The 17,774-nt window shown below is 35.1% G+C and overlaps 1 protein-coding gene across 1 annotated transcript in view; it reads left to right on the forward strand.

The window, feature by feature from the left end:
* The first annotated feature begins 10 nt into the window (after window positions 1-10).
* LOC110098604 (protein PLASTID TRANSCRIPTIONALLY ACTIVE 10) overlaps window positions 11-17,774 on the forward strand; it is a 38,338-nt gene continuing 20,574 nt past the window's right edge. The window contains exons 1-7 of the mRNA XM_020825481.2: window positions 11-764; window positions 3,117-3,176; window positions 3,279-3,308; window positions 9,975-10,048; window positions 10,936-11,017; window positions 11,531-11,604; window positions 11,695-11,761. Coding sequence (XP_020681140.1) covers window positions 54-764; window positions 3,117-3,176; window positions 3,279-3,308; window positions 9,975-10,048; window positions 10,936-11,017; window positions 11,531-11,604; window positions 11,695-11,761 — 1,098 coding nt within the window. The 5' untranslated portion in view covers window positions 11-53. The remainder of the gene's footprint in view (window positions 765-3,116; window positions 3,177-3,278; window positions 3,309-9,974; window positions 10,049-10,935; window positions 11,018-11,530; window positions 11,605-11,694; window positions 11,762-17,774) is intronic.

Genomic DNA, 17,774 nt, shown 5'->3' on the forward strand with positions numbered 1-17,774 from the left:
TTTAGAGTTAAGTACTCCTTGCAGCACTTGAGAAACAAACAAATCCAACCAAAATGCGCTCCTGCGTCCTATCTCCCACTCTCCCGTCTCCTACTCGTCATCCTCTCCACAGATTCAAAGCCCCGGGCGCCTCCCGCTCCGTCCCTTCCATTCCCTTTTCTTCTTCTTCCTCCTCCTACTCTACCAATGAAGTCCCCATCGACGAGGATTTTCTCAAGAAGTACGCACCCAAGGAAAAAGAATCCGAGGAAGAAGCTCGCCGCCGCAACTGGATCGAGCGTGGTTGGGCACCGTGGGAAGAGATCCTCACTCCCGAGGCTGACTTCGCTCGCAAGAGCCTCAACGAAGGGGAAGAAGTCCCTCTTCGCACTCCCGAGGCCATCGAGGCCTTCAAGATGCTTAAACCATCCTATCGACGTAAGAGGATGGAGGAGAGTGGGCTCTCCGAGGAGGAGTTGCTAGCACAGCAGTTCGCTGTCAAGGGGGAAATTCCTGAACTTATTGAGACGACCTGGGCCGGGGGTGTAGTGGCTGTGCGGGCGGTGCCGCCTAGGGATTGGCCGCCGAGGGACTGGGAGGTGGATGCCGAGGAACTGGAGTTTATTCGTGGCGCACATAAGTTGGAGGCTGAGAGGGTATATTTGGAGGAAGAGATTAGGACTGATGTTGATTCCATGTGTGTGGAGAGGTATAAGGTTTTTTTGAAGCAGTATAAGGAGTGGGTGGCTGCTAATAGGGAGAGGTTGGAGGGAGAATCCTACAAGGTATACTAATTTCCCTTTTTTTTTACTATTTGCAAGATGCGCTAATTTCCTGAAAATTGTTTATTAGAGCCGTACAAACTTCAATTTTGAATTTTTTATTAAGTTCTTGTACAGTACACAACTCTCCTTGGCCTATTGGTTGAGAGCTTAGGCTTCCAACTAAGAGGTCCAAGATTCGAGTCTTTGTGTATGCGTTGTGTGTGTGAGTTTGCCTTAAATGGCCTAAATGTCCCATAAAAAAAAAATTTCTTGTACAGTTACTGTCCGCTGAAAGTTTGTTATTGAATTTCACTATTTCAAAGATGGGCAGATTAGACTGAATTGGTGTAATCAAATTTAGACTGAATTGGACAAATTAGACTGAATTGGGGTATTCAAATTTAGAGAAAGAGGGATATTTTATTGGTGCTTTCCTATGCCCACGCTTGACCATTGACCCTCCATTTACAGTTAGAGACCACGGTTTGCGCTAGAGAATCAACAACTTATCATAATCACACAGAAAATAGTGAATTGAACCCACTATAGCTGTCTATGTGGCAGACAAGACAAGCTGGAAGTCGAGCTAGTTCTCTGGACTAATCCAAACGAGTTCTTTATGAGAAAACTCATTGGTTGATAAGTACTTTTGGTCAGTATTTTCGAGTGAGTTGATGAGTTCTTCATGTGCTTAAGCGGTTCAACTCTCCATCTCTTTTTTATAAGGATGGTATATTTAAATGGTTGCACCACTTTTACTTGTGTTCCCACCTTTTCTAGACACTTCAATGAAAGATATTGACTCTTGTAAGGTATTGCATGTGCTTCGTAGGTCTAGTTGTTTCTCTTAAAAAGCATATGTAACTGCAATGCAAATTTGTCATGGAATCCATTTCAAATCCTTATTTTGTACAAATTATGTGTAAGTGGGTACTTAAAGCTGGTAGTCTGTGCATGTGACATTTTACAAATAAATAGAGGCGATTTCCTTTCTATCTGGTCCTCAATCTATTAAGAAATTCAATTAGGGAATCAAGAGGGTGCATAAATAAGCAGCAGCAACAACAACAACATCTTCATTCCTTTATCCCACTACGTGGGGTAGACTACATGAATGTTTGTTTTTTCAATTATGTCTTGTTAAGAGTCAAATTCTTATTTAAATTTAATAATTAAATATCATTTATAATGTTTTCTAACCAAGTCTTTTTATATCTACCTCTACCTTTCATTACATAGGCCAAATCTAAAACATCTACTAATCGGGTCATCAGAAGGTCGACGTTTTATGTAACCAAACCATCTAAGACGTTTCTCTCTAAATCTTATGTCATTGGAGCTACTCCAACTTTTTCATTTATATGTTCGTTTTGCATACTATCTCTAAGAGTAAAGTCACTTATCCACCTAAGCATCCTCATCTCTGCAATATGTAACTTAATTGTATGCTTCTCTTTTAATGGCCAACATTCCGCTCCCTAAAGCATTGCATGCCCGATGCATTCCTTCATTTCAACCATCCAATTTGAATTCTACTAATCTTGAAAATATTCCTAAAAAATTGAGCGTGCAATTCTCTTGTTTTTGTTGCTTCTCCAAATCCTATCTGCAATTTCTTCTTAAAAAAACAAATTAATTACTTATTTAGTATTATTATCTCATTCTACAAAGAGATAAGAGAATTATTGCTCATAATTTCATACCCCAACTGGTGTCCAAAACTTTTCTTGACACCCTATGGAAAGGAAATCAGTATAATGCCTCTTACATTTTCTTGATAGGTTTCTATTATCATCCTCCCGACACACCTTTTTCTCCATTTCCATATGTATCTTAAATACTCGTAAGTCACAAACTTAAGTTCACTTAATTTTCTGTGTGAAAGGACTCGATCGCATGCTACTTCATCAAAATAATTTTGCTTTTCCTTTTGTTTTCCTCTTTTCTTTTTGTAGATAAAGAAAGAAGCTATGGTAATTAGGAGCAAGAAATAGTGAATTGTATTTTTGATTTGAGTCATCAAAAATGTTTTAGTCTCTGGGAATTTCATTTTTCTGATTTAGTCTTTGACAATGTTTATCTTTCCTATATGTATAACATATGTGAAGACAAGGAAAAAAATACCTTATTTTATCCTTTTTAATTGTAAACATCTATTCAAAAATATGCTATTGACTAGTCTTAAGTTGTTTTATCTCGATCTGGTATAAGTGATGAGTTATCAACTGAAATGAGGACTTTCTCAAAAAGTTCCCAAAATTAGCTCACTTCATTGATTTATAATAGAATGAAAACTCAGACAGTTCCCAATTTCTGATCACTTGATTTAGTTATCGTACAATGAATAATTTAAATGCTTTGTTTTTACTTCAGTTTGACCAAGATTACTATCCAGGTCGAAGGAAACGAGGCAAAGACTACAAAGATGACATGGTATGTTATGCAATATTCATTTCTTCTATGTTTTCCTGCGTAGTTGGCTTTTTAGTTAACTCCTTTTTGACATTGTTGATTTGAACTGATTTTTTTGTGCAGTTAGAGCTTCCTTACATATATCCTGGACAGGTAACTCCCTTGCTTTAATATTAATGAACTTCTTGATGCGGAAATTGTTCGAGATGTTCATCATTATTGTTTGTAGTTTTAAGTCGCTTTCAAAACCTTGGAAACAATGTTGTTACATGGTCATCCTTGGATTATTTATTATTATGATATGTTATGTTTATGTATTATCTATCATATTTAAACTGACAAACTGGCTTGCAAGCTGGCCATTATTACTGTAAGCCTAGCTCGAGCTTACAAACTGGCTTGCAAGCTGGCCATTATTACTGTAAGCTTAGCTCGAGCTCAAGTTAGATCCGTCTTATCTCAATGATGTCTCAAGCACTTAAGTTGAGAACTTAAGCCCATGACTTGTTTTTACGTTGTTAATTCAAATCAACCATGATTAAAAAATGATTTCTAATTTTTATTTTCAGTCTAATAAAGCAATCTAACCAGCATCACAGACCGATAATCCAATTCCTAATCTCAAACATTGCTTGTGATATTTAGTTTTACTCTTGCTATTTTGCATAAGGCCTTCAAAATCTCTTATTAGGAAAATTCGCATCAAAAAGAAACCCATGGTTGCTTTGCTTACAATGGCAGGTTGTAATTGCAATTCTAAGACTCAACCCTTTATATGCAGGTGGATTTGGCAAGGTCTATAACACAATGAATTCAAATGATATTTAAACTCATACCTATAGCCAAATATTTTAAGTCTGTGGAAAGAGTAGACAATGTTCCAATCAATTAAAATTGATTATTTAAATACCCCAATGATTGGAATGTCTATTGCACATTATAACCTGAAGAGTTTACTATCAAAATCATTATTTCAAACCACAAGGTTAAATATGTTTTACATCGATAATGCCGTATTGACTATAAATCTCAACCATTTGGGATCCTATTATCAATCTACCCTCAAATTTCAAAGTAAACTACTTTAGGCTTCTAATCTTGATGAGGACCTATTCAAGTGATAACATATCGAAGGGAATTCCACCCTAAGTTTAAATCTCCATATCAATACAAAAAAAAATTCAAAATTTGAAAATGTTCAAGCTATAATTGTTACAGGCTTATTAGAGTAATAAAAAATCCAATTCATCCATTATTCATGCTAGCCATGGATGTCAAAATTAAGTATGATCAAAGCTCAAAAAGAATTGTCTTATCAACTGAATCCATATGATCACTCTAAAAAATTTCACTCCACCAAGGACGTGGCATATGTCTTCTAATAGAGTGCTTCACCGTCAAATGATATAATTATATTATGATTACGATTAAAGCTCGTATGTTCTCCAATGGCTTATACCATGAGTAGTGAATCATAAAGTGCACCTGAGAGAGTATGAATCTCTCTGTTTGCTAGGGTCGACTTAGAGTTGATCATTTATGCAAATATTCATCCTAGGTCTATGAGGTCTTCTTGACGATACAATTCATGATTGTTGACTAGGATTATTTACTCAGATTGGTTCAATTACTTTCGTTGGTTAATTAGACTTGGGTTTTCGATTGCCAATGACGATAGAATCATAGAATCTTGATTGGGTTTGTCACAATACACCCGCACCATTCGCTCTAAACTAATTGAAGTTTATTTTCTCGTTCTAAAACTAAATTACTACTGATATAAATTAAATATTTAGAATGTACCAACTAGCATTAATCAAAAGCTCTCATTTTTTATCAAGATAGTTAATTAACTATAAGAGTTTGCGACTGTTGGAAATCTCAAACTAGATCACAAAATCTTCAAACAAAGGATGTGAAATTATGATGCACCGACACGGACACGGCGATACAGACACAACGACACGGACATGACACGACACGACACGCACACGGGACATGACATTTTTTAAAATATAGGACACGGGTGCGGCGTGGACACTGCATAATAATTTTTTTATATAATATATATAAATTAAGGTAACATTATATTAAAAATGGCAAGCAATAATAAATCAAAGTCATGATAACTTGTTTAGCTTATAACATAAAGATGTTTAGTACAAAATGTCTAGTTCAACTACAAAAATATAAGCAAAAAATCATTTGGTACAACATGAAAGTTCAACCACTCAATAGGTAGAATGATAGAATTAGATTCAGAGGTTGGTCTTTGGCCTTCAATATCATCATCATTGAATATCATTGCTTCCAACTCTGGTTCATCCAGAGAAAGATTTGCAACATCCAATAATCTCATATCATCATGGCACTCGAACCCATCTCCAACAACATCCCACATCTTGTTATCACCTGTCATATAAAGTGGGATTATCCTTGATAGAAGACGAAGATTTGTATGCACATAAACTAAATCTTCAGCGTGTTATGGAGTTATTTTATTCATCTTCATTGATTGAATAAATAAGTATGTGCTCCAATTTTTCTCACAACAGGAAGAGAATAATACTTGACCAAGAAGTTTTATTGCTATGGTTTAAAGAAGCAGTACTGAAGCTCCATGAATCAACAACCACACTTTTTTATCCATCCTCTATCTATCAATCAAAGATTCTTGATCACCAAAATCCTCTAAATATCCAAATATTTTTGCAAGTTCTATATTAATTTTTCTCCTCTCTTCCTCATTTGGAAAATATCGTTTCAAATATATCTTTTTCATATTTGACACTTCTAAATCTTTTTGTGGTGAGACACATTGAGGGTCTTCTTGAAGCCATTCTTTACTTGAATACCTTCAAATAATACAAATCATATAAAATTATTTAATCATTTACCAAGAAATTTAAAATTAATTTAAAAGATGAATACAAATGTGCCTTGGATTTAATGAATGGGCCAAACAATGCAGAAGTGTGTTGCTTTTGGTTCACCTATCCTCAAAAATGATATAGATAATGCTCCAAAAACTTGATTAGACACAAATCTCAAGGTGAAACCATAGATTGAAGAGCATTTTTTATTTGTTTAAATCTTCTCAACATGATTATTACAGAGGCAAAACGAGTTTCAGCAACAGCTAATATTCTCAAATGTGAGAAATTATTAAATATTGAAAGTCTCATTGAGTGGTTCATAATGAAATTTCTGATCAAAACAGCATCATCTGCAACCACTGTTATTTAATGACATTCAACATATATGATTTTATTTGCCTCTGTATTCTTTGCTGCACAAATATTTTTTAGAGCAAGATTTAAAATGTGCACAACACATAGAGTCTAGAATATATAATGATAAGTTTGCTCCACCAACAATCCTGCAGCTCTACACACCGGTGCATTATCTGTTATAACCTGTACAATATTTGAAGGCCCAATAATGACTATCACCTTTTTAATCAAATTGACAATGAAATATTTATCATTGCATTATCATTCACAATTCACAGCTTTAATAAACATTGAGCAATTCTCTGTAACGGCCATGAAATTAATAAGTGGTCTTCTTTGAGGATCAGTTCAACCATCACACATCAAAGTGACTCTTTTTTCTTTCCACACACCTTTTGTTGGTTCAAGCAATATTTCAATACGTGCTCTTTCTCTTTCCAATAATTTTGATCTTAATGCATTGTAGACATGTGGAACATAACCTGCAAGGTTGTTATTACATGTAAAAGTGAATGCATTTTGGTAATGAGGATTTCTTGTAAGGTTGAAAGAAAGTCCAACTAAAAAAAACATTTTTGCAATTTCACCACCCAATTCCTCTCGTTGCTGCATGTTAAAAGTCTTCTCTAAAACACTACTGGCAACTCCTTTTCTTTTCTTTAAATCATATCGTTCACTTCTATATGATAATGATTGATCAACTCTAACATATGAGGAAGAAGTGTGGGATAAACCATGGGTAGATGACAAAGATATCTCTTTAGGAAGTGCTCTTTTGATCCTAGATTCAGCTTCATTAACTTGTCTGTTCAATTCAATCAACTGTGATGTAGTAATCTTAGGACACATTTTAATTCCATGGCCAAAAATCTTAAGTAGATGTGCTTTCACCCTAGAATAAGAGGTGCCACCACAATAATTGCATTTGAATGACACATTCCCTCCACCTTCAAATTTTTTTTTCTAACTTTGTAACATGAATCCATAATGGCTTATCAATTTCTACAGATGGCTCTTTTGAACCACTCCCACCAATATTAGAGCTCATTTTGCTTTAAAATTCACTGGTGTTGTAGAAGAAATAAAGGCTTAATAAATTGGGTGACATATTATAAAACAATTAAAAATTGTCAAACAAAGTTAAAAAAATAATTAAAGAACTATTGCATCATATGTTATGACTATTTGACAAAAAAATACTTAAAAATTTGCAGCTATGCCGGAGGTTCAAGGGGGCGTTGCCGCTGGCGGGGTTATACCTGCCTGATCATGTCGCGGAGTCAAGGGGCAGCGCCCCCAGAACAAAAATTTTCTGTGTAGTGAAAGAACAACAAAAGCGTATTGAAAGCGCAGTTAAAGCGCAATTAAAGTGCAACAAAAGAGCAGTTAAAGCGCAACAAAAGCATAGTTAAAGCACAACAAAAGCGCATTAAATAAACAAATTTTTATTGTAAGAATAATTTTAATCCAAAAAAAATAAAATACTTTAAAAAAATATGCTCTTCTGATCACAAATCTACAGAATCATTGATAAATGAAGAGAAATGACGAATAGAGAAAAAAATGACGAAATCAACTTACAGGTCTGAAAACTTTTCTGCGATTTAACGTCGACTTCCCTCAGCTACGCCCAGAAACTAAGGAGGATGGCTTGTTGGCTGTTGCTTACAGCCGTAAGGGAAGACCAAGGTTGCGATCTTCAGCCGACCGCTGCTCGCCTCAATTGCTTGGGAAAACCATGAATACGAATAGGAATACGGGATTGAGGAGAAGATGAAGACTCGGGCGTGAACCGGCTAATATGAAATAGTGGGATTAGGTTTATTTATTTATTTATTTAATTATACACGCGTGTCCGGTTTATTTTTTTTTTAAATGGGACACACTAATGATGTGTCCAACATGTGTCCTCGCCGTGTCAGACGCGTGTCTGTGTCCGACACGTGTCCGACACTGCATACCCTCTTAAAATGAAGTGTCAGTGCATCAAAGATGTGAAATATCTGGAGTGTCTTATCTATTATCCAATCTACTTTCTAAACGTTAATCCAAAATCACTCATTTAGAAGAGCTAGGTTGCCCATGTTATGAGTGTCTTATCTAATATCCAATCTACCTTCTAAAAGTTTAACCTGAAATCACTCATTTAGAAGAGCTAGGTTGCCCATGTTATAATTCTCTCTCCCTTTTAATATTGTATTAGTGTTGTAGCTTGTAATTGCCTCAATCTTCTTTGAACACTTTCTCTCCTATGTTGCACCCCTCGAACTTCTAATCTCTATTGATCTACTCATATACTTTGACTATGACCTATTTGTCTCTAATATCTACCATTGAAGGATTGGGCCTCCTCTATTTCTCACAGATCTTGATAACTTTGTTCTTCAGTGGCAACTCTTTTCTCGTCACTTTATCAATGCTCTCTTTGGACTCTTTTATGATACTCTATTAACATACTTTTTTTTTTTCTATTCAATAATCTTATATGCACCTCTTAGATATGTACCTCCATACTATTATTTTCATCGAGTCCACTATTTTATGAATCGATTGTGCTCCTCTCAATGTCTATGCAACAAAATCTTCCATGACTTTATATTTGGCCATTATTATATCCAAATTCATGTGATAGGAAGTGCTTGTAGAAATTTAGGAAAAGCCTTGGATGAAATCTGATTTTAATAATTTCAGAAAACCAAAAACAAGAAAAATAGGAATAAAACACACAAGAACACTTTTTTTATTGAAAGTTTTATGAAAGAAAATACAAGATACAAGTGGATCATCAATTGGAGAGGAAGATCCTACTCTCCCAATCTCTAGACGATGCTAGAGCCCAAAACCTAAGAGAGATCTCAAATTTCAGCCAAATTCTTGATGCCCTAATCCTAGGAAAACAAACTATTTAATGCATACAATCCAAAAGAAAATCTCTAAACAGTCACTACATTCAAATTTTCCTCCTAAACTTCTCATAAAATCTTCCTAATATGCTCTTTTGGACTGGGCAATTTGATCGACATGTACAGGAGGCGAAACTTCTCCGCCTCTGTTGCCCGTAAGCTGGTCCCATATGGACCGGCTGGATTGGTCTAACATAATGCTAACATCTATTATGCCCCATTGAGTTTGCGTAGGAGTGTTATCACATCTAAATGAAAAAAGGACCAAAATGGTTCATTTACTCTTTATGAATGACCAAATGATTCGTAAATATATTAAAGAATTATTTTGGTTCCTGAAGTCTTTAAAGAAGAATCAAAATAGTGTCATAGTGAGACTATTTTGGTTCCTTTTAAGGAGTTGAGTGACCAAAATAATTCTTTAATATATTTATAGAACATTTTGGTCTTTAATAAAAAGTCTAGGGGTCATTTTGATCCTTTTCTCATATCTAAATTATCACATGTGCTAGTTATTTATAGTAGAAATTTATTTTAATTATTATTATACTAATTTTTCATTATTGAGGGTATTCTTCTTATTGTATCTTCCTTGATGGTTCTCTTTCATATATGATTGAACTAGATGATAATTAAGTAAAGATGGTCCTTTATTATTTTCTCTCCTTTCTAATATTATGCAGATCTGTAGAGGCAAAGTGATAACATTACACCTTCACCAGGGAGCATTTGTGGACATCGGATGCGTTCATGATGGGTATGTTCACAAACATAAGTGCACTATAAATGGTCATGATATTTTTGACGATTGCACCATCAAAGATTTGGCGAATTCGTTTAATTCTCCATCTTATTCCTTCTACAGTTCTTTGCTGGACATCTATTATCACTTTGTTTAATTTCAATTGAATGCCCTTGTTTGCTTTATCTAAACTCTAAAATGATGTTTACTTAAATATATTAGGTAATACGTTCGCTTGTCCAGCTTATTAATATAATGTGATTAACATAGGATAACTATGGCTGATTATCATTATCTAGATCATTCTGTAATCATCTTTATTTTAAAATTGGTTCAATGCGGGGTTTGGTTGCCCAATCTGAAATAATTGTTGATTTGGCATCAAGTTATTAATTACTAGTTTTAATGCGGATGCTTGTTTCTAAGAACATTTGCTGATGTTAATTCTGATCTGCCAGGGCGTAAGTCATGCCATTTTTACTGTATCCTGCATGTTGCCTTATCTTGGGAAAACAGAATGCTTCACTGAAGCGCAAGTCTATTTTCTGCTCTTGAGCCATGTTTGCACCTTACTGGTTTGATATTTTTTAATATGCAAAAAAATTACATGCAATAGTACTAAAAAAATTGATCAGCTAGCATAATATCTGTATTGGTTTAACTTTGACTACAAACTAAAATTGACTTTTTAGAATTATTTGCTTAGAAGTTTAAGGATTTTTATGAAAGTTACGGCAATCACAATCAATATTTCTAAGCCTCTTATTTGATGCTGTCATGCACCGTAGTTTATGATAAGTTGAAATTTTATTTAACTCTTTCTATTATTTTGCTTGCGTAGGCTTAATTTCTTTTTTTAATGGATTTACCTGCTTCTTATGGCTGTTCTCTTTATAATTTAGTTGGGTTCCAATAAAGGGAAACGATTGGTATTGGATTCGGCACCATATAAAAGTTGGCATGCATGTCTTTGTGGAAGTACTGGTGAGTGATTACTTCGGTATAACTAGTTTTGACCAATTTACTATAATGCTGTCATAAATAAGGCATTTTCTTGAAAACAAGTCTCACCTGCATTTAGTTTGTTACTTTCTTTGCACTTAATTCTTCCTCAATTGGATGAATTGAAACAATCACAGTAATTATGGTTTTCCATCCATAAATCATTTTTTTGTTAAAATTCTGTTTGGCCTTTGGATGGAAAGTGTTAGAAGTATCCTATTGAGGGTTAAAGAATGAATTCTTTTTAAGAAATAAAGTTTTTGATTGAAATATAAAATACGAAGCTCTACTCGCTATCTTACTTAATTTAAGGAAATTCGAATACTTAGTCAAGTTTGCTCTGAAAAAGTGTTTATCTGCAAAAATATAATAGAAGATTCCCTGTTATTCTGGCTCTCTCACGTTTCCATCGTTCTAGCTCTTTCCTAATTCTGTGAATATTAGTGTTCTAATTTCTTTGATTCAATGCTGCAATATCTATTCATTTCTATGCAGGCTAAAAGAGATCCTTATCGTTTCCGATTTCCTATTGAATTGCGTTTCCTCTATCCCAATATAGATCACCTGATGTATGTACCTGGAGTTTGTTTATTTTGTTTTCCTGAACGTATGCATGATACTTATTCAGTTTATTTCAATCTCTTTCATATATCGTTCAGATTCAATAGGTTTGATTTCCCACCAGTTTTTCATCGTGAGGAGGATACAAATCCTGAACAATTATGGGTATCTTCTTTTCTCATTATGATCTTATTTACATTTATACTTTAACTAATCAAGTTGTATATATTAATATGTTTCCGTGGCAAGATGATATAAATTTAGCAAAATTTGACATAACAAACATGCTAATCATTCTGCCTTGTATTACATTTTTTTTTTCTTCAAATTATTCTTAAGATGGAAGGACTAATTCTTACACTACATATTTGTTCGGCTCTGTTTGCAGTATGCAAGGGCCTTTCTTTCATGAAGTGATTATATTACTATATAAATATTTTTATGTTTGGTTACTTTATCTGAAAGATTCATGTGTGCATCATCTATCAATTGCCCAACGTAAGTTCACATTAGCTCATCAAAATCTGATACAAATAAGTGAAGCTAATTGGAAAAGAAGTAACATATATTGCCTTCAAATAAACTCCTTTATTAATTTGAAACAACCGAAACCACTTATGCCATATGACTTTTTTTACGTGAGCTATTTGTGAGCGCGCAAGGGATGAGTCAATGGCATGTCCTGAATTAGACCTTCTCATGGGAGAATAATGATAATTTTTTTACTCATACAGTTTTTGCTTCAGTTTGGATGGGGATTATAATGTGCCTTTATCCTACAAATCATAAAAGTTATTTTTACCTATTTGAACTCATGCCTTATTGATTTCAATAGGGTATACTAATTGTTGCTCTTAGTGTACCCAATAAAGTTTGGATGCTTGGATGTAATGATTGAGTTGCATCTATAAATGACCTAGAATTCATGAATTCAAATCACAAAAGTCAGTAATTCTCTCATGGTAGTTTTCCTTGAGATGGATTAGAATGTTGTGTACGGATTTATTTAGATATGGGGTTTAGATTTTCAATATTTGCATGCCTCCATAGCTAGTTACACTTTCTATCATGGCATTTTTATACTTTTGACATTAGATTTAGTATTTAGCTTTGAATTAAATTAAAGGAGAATAGTTGGGCTAGAGATATATAAATTCAATCAAGATCTCAAAATTCCATCATTTTTATATATCAAAGGATCCAATCTACAAATATAAGAGGGGAGTAAGATGCTGTCACGACCCAACCCGACCGGGACGGATCCCGCTCGCAGCGGGCCGCGACACAACCATTGAAAATCCAGGATCTGGCTTTGGAATTTGCTTCAGAACTATCTTCCAAGTATTAAATAGACAGAAAAACACAGAGCTACTATAAACATCCGAATGCAGAACAGTTCATCTATCTTTTCTTTCCTCAAAATAAACATATACAGATACAGTGCATGGCTTCGGACAGAAAGAACAGAACAGAACAGAAAAGTCATGACTGTACAAAAATCAAAAGTATCAAGTACCTAATCACAGATCAGACTCAGAACGTCTAGTCCAAGACCTCTTTCCCTTTCCCAGAACCTGAAAAACACGCAGAAAACAAGGATGAGCTAACAGCTCAGCAAGACATCAATCACCAATCAAAATCATCAGAAACTCACATCAGAAAATGTATCAGAAAAGTATCCGTATAGAATTCGAACAATCGTACAGAAATCATATAACAGACAGAACAAATAATAGCTCAATCAGAAATCAAACATCGGATACGAAAAACTGAAGTCATATCAAAATCCCAATTCAAATCAGAGATCATAAAGCTTCAAATCACAAATCAGATAGGATCGTACAGAATAACCAATAACGTACAGAAGTTATAGCAGAAATAATCACATTACAGCTTTACAGAACATATAATTTTAGAACAGAACTTCCTTCCAGATGTCAGAACTTTCCCTTATATCTCCCTTGTGCTTATAGCACCAGAACTTCCCCTTATGGCTCCCTTTTGTGCTTATAGCACCAGAACAGAACAGATATACAAAATTTCAGATTTCAGAACTTCCCCTTATATCTCCCTTCCCGGACCCAGACAACGGAATCACAAAGGATTCCGGCCCCTTATAACTCCCTTCTGATAGCAAACAAATAATCAATTCATTCAAATCATCTCATTTCAGAAATTCAGAAATCGTACGAAAATTCAGCGGCATAACGGCAGTATACGGAATTTACACAAAATTCACAGATTCAGAAATTTACCAAATTACCACAGAACATTCACAACAACATTATAAGACTTTCATTGTACTGACAAAATATTTTTCAACATCCTGATAATTTGCAGTTCAATTAAAACACCGCAGAATCCAAAATATCCGGTAAAAATCTTCCAGAAAATGCTCAAAACGTGCATAATTATCATCTCAGAGACATACCAAAAGTTACGCGGTAAAACCTTTGTCAGAAGAAAATAATACCAGAAATTTGCTAACGGAAACAAAATCCGGAACAGAAAATGCGTCAAAAATCTCGTTTCTGAAAATTGAGAAAGGCGGAATGTGCCTTACCTCGAGTCGGTCAACTTCTCTAACTACAGCAACGAACGAAAACGGACCGGAGTCGCCCAAAAATCCTCTTTTCCTTCGTTTTTCTCTCTCATGGACGTCCTTTTTCTTTCCAAAAATATCTCATTCCTATATATCCAGACTGATCGTCCCGGACGATCGCAACTTCGTCCCGGGATGATTTGGGCTCTGGACGAATTTCGTCCAGACGAAATTAAATAATGTCCCGGACGACTTGCTCTCTGGACGAATTTTCGTCCAGACGAACCATGCAGCCAGAAATGTTTTTCTGCACAACCTGTACCGATCGTCCTGGACGATCCAACTTCGTCCGGACGAACCTTGGAGCAAAATGGTCTTTACAGATGCGATGTCCATGAAGTCTATTAGACAATTATGAGTTGGCTCATCTCAATTATTATGAGTGAACAAGTTGGAAAATGTAGGTGTGAAGAAGAATTATTTTTTATATTAGCATTGACTTGATTACTAGTTATTGACTAAATAAAAAATAAGAAGAAGCAATAGCAGAACAAAAAAAAAAAAATCAATCGAAACCAAATTATCTCTTCGTTGTCTCCGCCGGCCCCACTTCATCGAAAGACACACGGGCGGCCCCACTTCATCGAAAGACACACTGTTTCGTTCTGGTAACTATCATTCGACAAAGGAAACAAATAAAAGAAACGAAGGAGTTCAGAAGGAGGACATACACACACTCGTTCGCTTTGCTCCCCCGATTTTGACGTTGTTGTTCGACTTCTTGCTTCGCAGCGTCTAGGGTTCACCCTTCATCTTCTCTCTTCGTCGTTGCTGTTCGGTCTCCTTGCTTCGCAAGAGGCAAAGAGATTGCACACGCCGCTTCTCCTACTCCCCATCGCCTTTTGACTTCGCTCTTCAGCTCCTTCGGTGCCATCCGACTTCATTCCTTCACAAGAGGTATAGAGATTTCACGCGTCCCCCCTCCGGTTCCTTCGTTTTCCGTTCGACTTCGCTTCGTGCGGCTCCCTCCTTGCTGTCCGACTTCTCCTTTGTAGGAGAAATAGAGATTGCACGAGTTGCTCATTCAACTCCTTAATGGCTGTCCGACTGTGCTCCTTTCTCCCTCTCTCTTATATTATATATAATATAAGAGCCTCTCTCTTATATTATATATAATATATAATGATATAATTGTTATATATTATAGTATAATATATATTATATAATTGTTATATATAAATATAATTAAAGATAATATGATATTATATTTAAAAATATATTTATATAAAATATAAAAAGTAAAAATATATCTATATAAAATATAAAAGAAGATAAGATTGAATTCCAAACAAGTGTCGAAGACCTCGTGCCGTCGACTTTGAGTCTGGCCGAGATGGTTTTAAATTTTGAAGACCCGCACCATCGATCTTAGATTTGGGCAGATGATTTTACAATTCGAAGACTCGCGCCGTGATCTCAGATCTGGGCGGATGGTTTTAAATTCGAAGCCCTTGAGTCCTTGATCTTAGATCTGGGCGGGATGAAACAAAATTTGAAGACCCCATGCAGTCGATTTAGATCTTGGTGGGATGGTTTAAATTCGAAAGCCCTACGCCATTGACCTTAGGTCCGGATAGGAAGAAATTTCGGCAATTGCCGCCCCGATTTCTCCCTCGGTGGGGAGGTGACGTCGGGAGGTTGCTGAAATTTCCTCAAAATTTCAGCGGATAATTCAATTTGAATTCAATTAAAATATTAAAATTAATTTTAAATATTAATTAACTAATCTAGTTAATTATTAATTAAAAATCTATTGATTAAATTAATCAAAAAATAATTGATTAAGTTTGGAATGCCTAACATCACAGATGAAGGTCCTGAATGAACTCAGGATAACTGTATAACTCAATATGCATCATTATCGTCTTATTAACGTCGACTTTTCTTAATCCTTTTCTCCTTGTACTTGTGACAAGGAAGAACAAAAAAATATTCTCGTTTCTCTTCTTATTCCTAAACTCCATTTAATATAAATGAGAACCTGTTGGATATCATCTCAAACCAAAGACTACTTTTTGAGATGCCACGAATGTCTCTAAATGAGGCATCTTGAAAGTCTCTAAATGAAGACCCTCTTTAAGAGATTTTAACACAAGTAACATTAAGCGGAAAACTTTGAATTGTCGTGACATTTCAAATCTCTTGAAATGTTGGAGGTTTTTTATTGTCAAAGCATCACCTCTTTCCCTCTAGTTATTGAGATAACAAAGATCATGATAAATCATTTCAAAACTAATTTAATTATATAAAACTCATGAGCTGTTTAAAATATAAGAGCATTTCAAATTTGAAAGAATTTTAATATAAAATTTTTTAAAATCCGAGAGTTATTTAAAAAAATTTGAGAGCAGTGGAATTTAGAATTGATTTATTGGTTAATTATTTAATTAATCAAATGATAAATTTTAAATTAAAAAAAATGCAATAAAGAAAAGAGGAGAGTGTTTCCACTAATCAAATATATACAAACTCTCAACACAATCCTCACAAACTATCAATACTTTACATTGACTCCAACACCTTGCAAACTCTCTAAAGTCCCTTCTGTACGAGCTCCTGAAACTATCTTTAGGGTCTATCCTCTGCAACTGCCAGCCCTGGCTACTGCAACTACTGGCTACGAACACCTACAAACAAACATATGAAGAGTCAGTACATCAAAAATAAATTGAATGAATGCTGATAAATCTAAGCTATTGCATATAGAACAAAGTACTAGAAAGCAAGAAAAGCTAAGTATGAAAAAGCTAGTAGAACAACAATGCTAAAAGACGGGTGGGGTAGTGGACTACTGTAGTAGAAAACAAGCTACAAGCACAAAACAGAACAACCAAAACATTAACCCAGTGTCAAAGATTCGAAGTGTCAAAATCACAAACTCAAACCAACTTACAATCTTTTCAAATTCTCTAAATAACAAATCCTAAACAACTGACATCCTCTCAACAAACAATAAAAAAACACAAAATCCTAGGGCAGCCTTGTTTATAAGAACTTGGTTGTAAGACCCATTACCTGACAACTTTCGTAGAAAAGTCGTAAGCCCGACCTTAGGGAAAAGTTTTAGGTAAAAGATTGACCTAACTCCTAACCCTCAATTAAAACCTTTGACCACTTCTAATAGAAGTCATAAGTCCGACCTCTGAGGGAAATATTTATATGATAATACAATCCTAGACCTCTCACTCGGACATCCTAGTCTATAGGGCTTGGTTGTAAGACCCACAACTTGGGCCACTTAGCTTAAAATGCTAGGTCGTTAGACCCATTACTAGGCAACTTCTAAGGAAGCACTAAGACCTATCCAACTGAAATACTTGGGATACCTTCAGTAAAGGTTGTAAGACCCACAACTCGGGCCACTTAGCTTAAAATGCTAGGTCGTTATACCCATTACTAGACAACTTCTAAAGAAGCACTAAGACCTATCCAACTGAAATACTTGGGGTACCTTCAGTAAAGGCTGTAAGACCCACAATTCGGGCCACTTAGCTTACAGGGCTAAGTCGTAAGACCCATCATTAGGCAACTTCTATGGAAGCCATAAGACCTACCCAACCAAAATTCTTCGGGTTA

The sequence above is a fragment of the Dendrobium catenatum genome, unplaced genomic scaffold (assembly GCF_001605985.2).
Source record: "Dendrobium catenatum unplaced genomic scaffold, ASM160598v2 fragScaff_scaffold_124, whole genome shotgun sequence".
NCBI lineage: Eukaryota > Viridiplantae > Streptophyta > Magnoliopsida > Asparagales > Orchidaceae > Dendrobium > Dendrobium catenatum.